This window comes from Delphinus delphis, chromosome 10 (genome assembly GCF_949987515.2).
Source record: "Delphinus delphis chromosome 10, mDelDel1.2, whole genome shotgun sequence".
Lineage (NCBI taxonomy): Eukaryota > Metazoa > Chordata > Mammalia > Artiodactyla > Delphinidae > Delphinus > Delphinus delphis.
This window is the reverse complement of record NC_082692.2, coordinates 21,781,383-21,792,348: the sequence shown is the minus strand read 5'-3', so window position 1 is coordinate 21,792,348 and position 10,966 is coordinate 21,781,383. Positions and strand designations below refer to the sequence as shown.

The following is a 10,966-nucleotide window of genomic DNA, read 5'->3' as shown; positions in this document are numbered from 1 at the left end:
TGTACAGCATGGTGACTATAGTTAATACTGTACTGTATATTTGAAAGTTGCTAAGAGAGTAGATCTTAAAGTGTTCTCATCAAAAGAAAAAAAATTTAACTGTATATGTTGATGGATATTAACTAGACTTATTGTGGCGATTCACAGTATGTACAAATATTGAATTGTTTTGTTGTAGATCTGAAGCTAATATAATGTTATGTCAATTACATCTCAAAAAAGTGTTGGACTTGTGGCAATTCACACTTAAGTTGGGTTTTAAGGACTGACACAACATTTAATAACTTTTGATGCTCCCATATTTGCCATTTCTTTTAAGAAAACATTGTATTTATATGGATAGGCTGGAACCTGGAGATAGTTAAATATCACAGGCCTGTAAGAGAAACGCCACTTCTATTCACCATGGAAGTGAGAGGTAAAAACTATAAAAAGAAGGCTTCCCTGGTGGCGCAGTGGTTGAGAGTCCGCCTGCCGATGCAGGGGACACGGGTTTGTGCCCCGGTCCAGGAAGATCCCACATGCCGTGGAGCGGCTGGGCCCATGAGCCATGGCCGCTAAGCCTGTGAGCCATGGCTGCTGAGCCTGCGCGTCTGGAACCTGTGCTCTGCAACGGGAGAGGCCACAACAGTGAGAGGCCTGCGTACCGCCAAAACAAACAAACAAACAAACAAAAACCTATAAAAAGAGACAATGGGAAACATTCTCTATGACCAGGAAAGTTTTAAGAGTCTTATATTCAGAGGATCAGAGGCAGTAGAGCAGAAAAGAAAAGCGAAAGAATGACAAATTAGCAGACTAGATAGCCTAAGGGAGACTTAAATTCACCAAAATTTTTTTACCACAGCTGGGCCAGAGTTTCTATTGACAGGGAATTATGTTGCCCTATAAATACTGTAACTCTAGAAGTCAGAAGCAGTCACAAAAATGAGGAAATATTCTTCCAGTACTTGAAAACTATCATCAGCTTCAGCAAAGTCCCTCACTACATTGACTGAGGGATATAGGCAATGCTGAAGCTGAAAGAGGTTTCAGTTGTATATACTTTGTAGGAGATGGAAAATGCTGGAATGAAAGGCTTGCTTTCCCTTCTTCTCTTTTGTCCTCTGTTGTGAGCTCAAGGAGCTGTGTTCACAGTCAAAATGTATGCTTTGTGCTTTAGCCATGACGGCCACACTAGATTTTGATGTACTGGGGGCCCAAACCTCTATGCTCTCCATATCACTTAGAATATAACATGTCCTTTTTCACCAGGAAATGCTAGTTCTGTGGGTGGGGATCAGGAAGGGTCTGCAGGCCATCCACGTATGGTCAAGAGGCTTGGTTAGGTAGCCAAGGTGGGAGGGAAACAGAGACAACTCATCTCACACATTCTAAGCTCTCGGATAGTCCTGTGACCTCAACTGGTACTAAGAGAAGCAATTTCAACATTAGACTAGGCTAAGGCTAGTTAGAAATCAGAATGATTTGAAAAAGCAAAACATATTCTTGAATTCAGTATAAAAAATATATTTTTTACAGCTGCCCTTGTGTACCTTTTCACTGTATTAAATGACACTGCATTTAACAAAGGTAATCACAGGTAAATTTCTTGTTGATGTTTATTTTTCCAAAATCTCAATTTTTCCAGCATTTATGACCTGTAAACAACTTTTCAATGTGTTATCTCTGACGTTCTTTAAATAAGGAAGTTCAAGAAACATTTTATCTCAATTTTAAAAAATTCTGAATTCTACTTGAAGTTGTCACCAAACACCTTGGCAAGGAGTCATTTTAGTGGATTCTCTGGTGCTTAATCAGAACTGAGCTTCTACTGCAGGCTTCACCTCATTCACCACTGCTGGGGCTTAGTAGGATGTGGCCTCTCTGATGTTGGATCAGTATTGCTCTCTGCTTGTATGCCTTCCCACACTACTTAAATGTATAGGATTTTCCCTCAGAGTGGACTCTCTTATGTTTATTGAGATTTGACTTACAGCTGAAGGCTCGCCCACATTGAGAACATTTGAAAGGTTTCTCTACTGTGTGGATTTTGAGATGATGACTAAGACCTGTCTTCTGACTGAAGGCTTTGCCACACTCTTTACATTGATAAGGCTTCTCCTTGTTGTGAATCCCCTGATGTTCAATAAGATGCTCTCCCCTTGTGAAGGCCTTGCCACACTCAGGACATTGGTAGGTCTTATCCCCAGTGTGGATTCTTTTGTGGTTTCTGAGGCCAGTTAACTGCGTGAAGGTCTTCCCACATATATCACACGTATATTTTCTTGGTTTAGGAGGGGTCCGTGCTTCCCTCCTAACTTGTGTTTGTTGAGGCCTGAGTGTTGACTGAAGGCTTCACCACACTCATCACATTTATAGGGCTTCTCCCCAGTGTGAATTCTCTGATGTATGACCAGGGTTGAGTTCACTCTAAAGGTTTTTCCACACTCGGCACATTCATAGAGTTTTTCCCCTGAGTGAATTCTGTGATGTATTATAAGGTCTGAGCTCCGGCTAAAGGCTCATCCACATACAGGACATTCAAAAGGTTTCTCTCCAGTGTGGATTCTCTGGTGTTGGTTAAGTCCTGCATACTGAGCGAATGCTTTTCCACATACTTTACATTCATAGAGTTTTTCTTTACTGTGAATTCGCTGATGCTCAGTAAGATTTGAACACTGCCTGAAGGTTTTCCCACATTCATTACATTCATAAGGCTTCTCTTTGTTGTGGAATTGCCTATGTTCAGTGAGGTCTGCACTATGGCAGAAGGTTTTCCCACAGTATATACATTCAAAAGGTTTCTTTCCAGTGTGGAGGCTTTGATGCTTTGTAAGAACCGATCTCTGACTAAAAAATTTGCCACATTTATTACATGGATGGGGCTCTTCTCCAGTGTGGATTTTGAGATGTTGGGAGAGGGCTGCTTTCTGACTGAAGCCTTTGCCACACTCTTTACACTGATAAGGTCTTCCCTTGCTTTGAAGCCCCTGATGCTGGGTAAGTTCTACACGTCTGATGAAGGCCTTTCCATATTCTGTACTGGAATATGGTTTCTTCCCAATGTGGATCCTCCTATGCAGCTGAAGGCCTCTTATCCAAGTGAAGGTTTTCCTACATTCATCACATTCATATGTTTTTTCACCTGTGGCATCCTCATCCTAAACTCCAAACTTCCACTAGGCTCACTGTCTCCTCTGTATGTGGCATGCTGACACACAGTTTCATGATGTCCATCAGACCCCTCCCTACACCATAATATTTCTTCATAAGGTTCCTGCTTCACTTCTAATGTCAGGTTCTCAGTCCTCACACCACCATCTGAAACAACACATCATATAACTCGAGGAGAAAAGGCAACTCAAAATTAAGAAACAGACAGGTAGGAGGGTTAATCTTTATTTTAGATTTAACAGAGGATTTTATATCTTTTCTTTATTTAGTGTCAGGGGTTCAGAGAAACAGGTCAGCCAAGTAGAAGGAATGGGAGTAATACAGGTGTGGGAGTGAGAAAGAATAAAGCATGGCCAAGTTACCAATAGAGTATGGTAAAATTGATAGGATGTCACTTCTGTGATTACCTAAGACTGTAAGTTCCACCTACTATGAGATTTTCTCTATTGACACTCTCCCTTGCTGATTTGCTGGCTTTGATGAAGAAAGCCACCATACGAAGAAGCCCATGTGGCAAGGAACTGAAGGTGGGTTATGGCCAGTAGCCAGCAAGGAACTGAGGCCCTGTGTCTGTGTGAGTGACTGACAGAGAACTGAGTCCTGCCACCATCCATGTGAGGGTGGAAGTGGATCCTTCAGTCACAACTCAGATGAGATCCCATCTTTGGCATTTTGACTGCAACCTTGTGAGAGACCCAGAAGTAGAGGGCCCAGGTAAGCCATACCCAGACTCTTGACCCATAGAAACTATGAGACAATAAACGTGAGTCGTTTAACTGCTAGGTTTGTGGTAATTCATTAAGCAGCAATTGATAACTAATGTACCACTACTACAAAAATACAAAGCTTCCTAACTATAAGAACTACTACAATTTAAAAAAGAGGAGGGAAAACAAACCACACACTTAAAATCATATGCATGTATATGTATATCCATACATACATGAACACACACAGATAAATATTTATGCATATGTGTATATATATGTTTATACTTATTATCAATAAACGCAAATGGCTTAACTTAACTATTAAAAGAAAAGAATTAGGGAATTCCCTGGTGGTTCAGTGGCTAGGACTTGGCGCTTTCACTACCCGGGTTTGATCCCTGGTTGGCGAACTAAGATCCTGCAAGCAGCAAAGCGTGGCCAGAAAAAAAAAAAGAAAAAGAAAAAAAATAGATTTGGTCACAGAGCAAAACCCAACTCTATTATATATACAAGAAATACATCTAAAATAAAATGATAGAGAAAAGTTATGAATAAATGATGAACAAGAGAAAATTAAGCAAATGCAAATAAAAGAAAGAAGGCATCATGATCTCAGTTTCAGAAAAAAGGAGAGATTCAGGCCAAAAGCATGAAATTAGACAAAGAAAAGAACTTTATAATGCTAAATATACAATTTACAGTGACAATGGAACAGATATGTCTAATTACGCAGAAAATAACAGAGGAGCAACTTTCCTAGAGCAGAAATTATAGATGACATAAAGAGACAAAACAAATAACAGACTTTAATCATCCTTTCTCTGTCTGAAAAAACACCAAATGGGCAAAAAAATAAAGATACGGAAGATTTACAAAATGAAATCAACAAAATTAAATCTTATGGATAAATATGTATATCAAGCTCTGTATCCTGAAAATAGAACATCTTTTCAGATGTGCAGTGACCTTTAATGAAAACTATTTTTTGGGTCATAGGAAAACCATAATAAAGTCCCAAAGGTGTAAAAACAACACAAACATTCTCTGATTACAATAGAATAAATCTAAAATTAATAACAAAATCAGAAAATAAGCCCTTCCATCTGAAAATTTTAAAATTTCCAATTATTGGTTCAAAGGCAAAATACAAGCATACATTTCTGATTTTCTAGAAAATAACAAAAACACTACATTTCAAAACATTTGGGATTCATCAAAACCTGTGTTCATCTGTAGCATCAAATATTTATATTAGTAACAGATATATAGATCAATCCAGCTCAAAAGTTAAAAAATAAAAAGGACAACTAATTAACCAAGATAACTTGCTCATTTAGGAACACTTTACTGGCTTTTCTCCCTTCTGTGTCTCATTCCCCTTCCTTATGCTTCCTGGGAACACCTCTGATACAAATTACTACAATGTAAAATAAATAAATTTAAAAAACAAGTGAGAACATAAGGTAGGAATTAACAAAAATAAATGCAGAAATAAAATATAGAAAAATAATGGAACATTGTAGTGTGAATACACCATTGTAAACTCATATTTTTTAGAAAAAAAAAATGTACTTCTAGCTCTACCCATAAAATGTGCTAGAAATATTGTTACCCTAGTGGTAAAGAACTCCCCTAGCACCCAGATTTTATACCTCAGTAGCATTCTCCATTAAGAAGAATCAAGGCTCCTTCATTAAGGGTTGATACCAAATCTGGGTCTAGGGAAAGTACAAGGTGAGCCTGGAACAATTAATTTTGTTCAGAAAGCAAGGATTCAAAATTCATAGGGTCATGGCAAAAAGAGACAGGGGCAAGATGTGAGACATCCATACAAGGCAAAGATGTGTCAGTCTGAGCATTAAAAAGAGTAATAACTGGTAGATTGAAACACACTGACTCAATGAAAATTACTAAGTCCATAATGATACTAACACAGAGAAAGTCCTAAAATCTCACGTTGCCATTTGAGGTACCTATTAAACCATTCCTTGAATATGAAAATTGGTAAATAAAGGGGGAAAACTAAGCGTCAATCTTGACTGTCTAATATGAAGTCAAGTCAATCTAATCAACAAATAGATGATTTGACCGTTTCTTTACTATAAAGAAGAAAGTCAGTTAATAATGCAGAAGGAATGAAAGAATTATAAAATCATTCTGTAACCCTTAATAAAATGGTTGACCCACATAAGAATTCTCAAATATTTTGTATTTTGTTGATAGGAAACTGGCCATTCACAAACTGCCAAAGTGACACCACACCATTACAAGGGGGAAAATTAGCTGTTCAATGGAGGGATCATACTGTCATCATCCTAAGCCAGCCAGGGCTTTTATAGTGGGTCACCCAGGAATTCATGTCTACTTACCTAATATTAATTCTAGCCAAAAATGTTTAACTTGAGTCTTTCAATCTTTTTTCCAGTTTATGGAAATCCAGGGTACAGGGGCAGCAAAATAAATGATACAATGAGGAAGCAACCAGAAAAATACAGAGGGAAAGAGACTGGCCTGGGCTCATCAAAAAGTCTGGGCTGTGAGAGGGAAAATGGGACAGTGAAACTGTTCTAAAGTAAAAAAGAATTAAAAGGCATAACAACCAGATGTGTTATGTGACCCTGGCTTCTATCCTGGTTTGCACAAATCAACTTTAAAGACATTTTGGAAAAAAATGGACCAGTTTGAATTTGGATTGAGTTTAGATAACATTAAGATGTATTGACAGGGAAAAGGGAAGATTATTAACTGAGCAAAATAGATTATAAAATAGCACATAGAAATGATCCCTTTTTGGTGAAAGGAATGTGTGTATGTGTGTATACACACATGTGCACATAAAAGATATACAGATATAAAATAAAAAGTCATCAATCGTAATCTCTGGGTGATAAGAATATCATGATTTGCTTTCTTATTTTGCAACTCTGTATTTTCTAACTTTCTACAATGCATATATACTTCTCTGGTAATAATAAGAGGTAACTTTCAAAAAAGTCAATGTAGTTTTACAATGTTAATATCCTATCAGGGTCTATTTATGTAAGCATCAAAATACTTGAAAGTAACATTTGCTATAGACAATCTGCAGAAAATTCAACTGTGGATGTTTAAAACCGACATACTGCTGAGGTTGTTCTGAGATGACTTATCACCTGTTAATAATTATTACCTAAAATGTCAGCTCTGTCACTCTTTAACAACTCTCATCACAAGGAATTAACAAGTCACACTCCACAAAAAACCCAAAGGGGAGTTGATTTCAGTCCAAATTCCTTAGAGAAATTCTTGCCTCACCTCTTTCCTCTGATGCGTGGGGCTAAGGTCCTTTGCCCTTGAACTGGACTGCTGGAGGTTGAACTCTGGTACATGAAGATTCTTCATCTAGTGTCTTAAGTGTCACTGTCTGCAAAAGGATCTTCTGTTCCAGAGCACAGGCTGAAAGCTAGAGACAAGCAGCACTCATTAGGCCTGTAAGGATATCATGAATTTAACAGGAACCAAACCTCAGGGAGGAGTCCCCAAGAAACATCCCCCAACAAAGACTAGGAGGAAGAAGCTAGAAACCAGGCCCTAGGGGGCTGAGAGGCAGCCAGAAAGGTAAGCAAAGTAAAGTTTGATCAAATATTGTTTCTGTCACTTCATTTATTGGCTATGTGTCCTTGGCTAAGTTACACAACCTCACCGAACTTAGTTGTCATGTGTGATACCACCTACGTCTTTGCTGCTGTGAACGATGAATGACCAGTAAAGGAGCACGATGCCTTCAGTATCTTTACTCACCATCCCCGAATCTGCTGTTTCCCACCCTTCCCCTTCTTCCCCTCCTGACTGGCTTAGCAAGAAGCTCAGTTCCCTGCTGAATGCTAGGTTTTCCCACTGTTCTCTCAGAGCCTTCACACTTGAGAAAGTTTTGCTCCCAGTTCCCCGCAACCACATCATACTAGTCTCTTCCTATGTGTACATTTCTCTTTCTTTCCAGATTCTCCAGCATGGTCACCACCTCCTCCCCACTCTCTGGATGATGTTCCTGCAGCTGGGCCTGGAGCTCCTGGGGCAGGATGGAGAGGAACTGCTCCAGCACCAGCAGCTCCAGGATCTGCTCCTTGGTATGTGTCTCTGGCCTAAGCCACTGATGGCAGAGCTCCCGGAGCCGGCTTAGTGCTTCTTGGGGACCAGGGGAATCCTGGTAGCAGAAGTGTCTAAACTGCTGCCTGAAGATCTCCCAGGCAGGAGGCTGGTTCTCTGGAAGGCTGAGACCCTGATTCCTGAGGTGGTCTTCCTCCAACTTCACTTTCACCATCACAGGCCCCTGCTGACCCCATGGGGCTTGGAACAGCTGGCCAGCAGACTTTCTTGTGTCCACGGCCATCATTCCTGGCTTCTGCTGGAGTTTCAACTGGAGGCTTCTGAGGGCACCCTGGGGAATAAGAATTAAGTGATAAAGGGATACACGGCATATACTTCGAAGAACGCACACAAGAAAGAAGACCTGTAAGCAGGGTAACTAATTTTATTAATTCACTGAATCCACAAATATTTTTTAGAGGCCTACCTTGTACAGAAACTGTTCTAGGTGTTTGAGACGCATTAGCGTACAAAGATCCCTGCCATCATGGAGTGTTCATTCTAGTAGGAGCAATCAATAAATACAACAAATATGAAAAGTGTAGAGTATGTTACGGAGATAAGTAAAAATATATAATTGCTGGTGTGTGTGTGTGGAATGAAGGCTGATAAGTAAAAATATGTAATTGCTGGGGGGTGTGTGTGGAATGAAGGCTTGCACTTAATGGAAGAAGGTTCCTCCAAATCCGGCATTAAATACATGTATGTGGCCCCTAACCTAAAGCAAATTTTCAAGTTATCACTTGGCACCGTTTTTCCATACTTGAATACATATGATCCAACCTGTGGGAGAGGAAAAGTTACTAGTCACAGCTAGAAAATTATTGATGTTTTCGTGTTAATCTGGCAAAACTGAGAGCGAAATCCCACTTCGCTTCACACAGTGCTGGCGGCCTTGGTTTAGTCAGAGCTTCGGAATTATGGTTCCCAAGAAGGGGGTCCCCAGTCCCGGGACAGGGTCCTGTCTTGGGGGCCTTGGGGCCGGCCTTTCCGGAGCCTCCCAGACAGACGTCTGCTCCCGGCCGCGCAGCCCCGAACCTCCCCAGGCACAGAGTGTCCTCCAGCCGGAACCAGGGCCGGTGTTGGCTGCCCCACGCGGCTCAACACGTCCGGGGCTTGGCAAGGACGAATCCGATATCGAGGCGGAGGGACGCCCCCATACACTCACCTGACAGGGACGCACAAGTTCGGCTCCCGGAACCGGACGCTCCGGCGCAACGGCTTCCGGCGTCTCCCGGAGGTCACGCCCCCGAGCGCGCGCCCACGACCCGCCTCCGCCCACGTGCGCAGCGTCTCCCAGTTACCCTGCCGTCGGGTAGGCTGCGTGTTCAGTTCGAGCGGTTCGGGACTAAAGGCGGTGAAAGCAGCAACTGTGCTTTGACAATTAACACTAAACCCAGTTCCTGGATCTCTGAAATTAAAAAAAAAGTTTCGAACACCCGCCTCTTGCCAACCTGATAGGACCTCTTAACTGAAAATGTAGGGGAGGAGTGCTAGATGACAACAGAGAAGAAAAATGATTGCTCTCTTCCATAAAGAGCGTTCCCGGGAAGTAGGCCGTTGGCGGTCAGCATCGCTACCTGTTTGTCTCCCCTCTGCCCTTCTCCTGGGTGCTTTCATCTCCTTTGTTCCCAGAACCCTCTCCTTCTCAGGAAGGAACACGATAGCTAGCCTTTAGGATCTCGTGAATATACTGAAACCAGGAAGAAACACAGAAAACAGTGATGGTCGAAAAGTGGGAGCTGTTAAGGCAAAAAGCTTGGGCCAGAAGGCAGTGGAAATTTGCGAGAATGCATGACCCTAAGCGCAGAAGAGGATTAAATGATGGAAGAGGTTCTACTGTGGAAGAGTTGGAAGAGGGGGCGATCAAAGTAGGTGAGCTCACTGCTCTGAGGGAGGTTCCTCAGTGAGTTGCTGCTTTAGTCAGTCAGCAACACAGGGTTGGGAATAATAAAGGGAGTAGCAGACACAAAAAGGAGAATCAACATATGAAGTGGGGTGCTGGAATTTTGAAAAACCAGCCAGAACTGTAAAGTTGTCCTTGTCCCACTGTGCAGAGACCGTGGTGTATTGGGAACAGATTCCTCATGGCTATTACCACAGGAAAGCAAGACTCTCAGAACACTGCCCCTACAGAAACAATGTTGCTCACTTTGGAGTTTCTCTTGTGCTGAGGCAGATATTCCCCATTCTTCACAGTGCAGGACGTGCATATCTTAAAACAATCTAGCTCTCTCTCAATTCTTTTTCCTCTCTCAATTTTTCTTTTTTTTTCTTAATTTTTTTTTTTTTGTTTCGGTTTTGTTTGCGTTGGGTCTTCATTGCGGTGCATGGGCTTCTCGTTGTGGTGGCTTCTCCTGTTGCAGAGCACTGGCTCTAGGCGTGTGGGCTTCAGTAGTTGTGGCACACGGGCTTAGATGCTCCACAGCATGTGGGATCTTCCCAGACCAGGGATCGAACCTGTGTCCTCTGCATTGGCAGGCGGATTCTTAACAACTGCGCCACCAGGGAAGTCCCTCTCTCTCAATTCTTGATACCTCAGAGAAAATTCAAAATCCCTTCACCTAGAAAGAGTGGAAAGGACACCACTGTTGTTATACTGAAGGGATTATTACTGAGTAGAAAAGGGGAAAGCAAGCTATTTTGAAAGCACCTGGAATGAGCTTAATGGTCAGATCTTAGAAAGCCACATTGAAGATGCTACGTTTCAAGGCAAATACCAAGGACAACACCACAAAGCAACCACGGCTTCCTGAGGAGACTGGAGAGTTGACCACTGCTCACATGTGTAGGAACTGAAGCCTCTGAACCCCACACCCAGGACCTTCAGTTCACAGAAGGGCTGGCACCTTGGGGATGTGGAGAGCTGAATGACAGAGCAGAGTCCAGAGCAAAACGAGCCCTGCCTTGTAAACATCCCTCACATTTCTTCCCTTCCCCGTCCAAAGTGGCTAAACATCTGTCAAATTATACTT

The 10,966-nt window shown here is 41.8% G+C and overlaps 2 protein-coding genes across 2 annotated transcripts; both read right to left on the bottom strand.

Annotated features, from left to right (window-relative positions):
• Positions 1-1,604: 1,604 nt before the first annotated feature.
• On the bottom strand, positions 1,605-7,649 carry LOC138414183 (zinc finger protein 678-like). Its single transcript, XM_069541059.1, is given in 2 exon segments — positions 1,605-3,143; positions 7,581-7,649. Coding segments are annotated over 2 exon segments (990 nt in total). The 3' UTR covers positions 1,605-2,222.
• LOC132432953 (zinc finger protein with KRAB and SCAN domains 1-like) lies at positions 6,830-9,213 on the bottom strand. Its single transcript, XM_060023810.2, has 2 exons — positions 9,160-9,213; positions 6,830-8,283 (listed from the first exon to the last, which is right to left on the bottom strand). The coding sequence occupies exon 2, from the start codon at positions 8,236-8,238 to the stop codon at positions 7,807-7,809; it is 432 nt and encodes a 143-aa protein (XP_059879793.2). The 5' UTR covers positions 8,239-8,283; positions 9,160-9,213; the 3' UTR covers positions 6,830-7,806.
• Between the last annotated feature and the right edge of the window lie 1,753 nt (positions 9,214-10,966).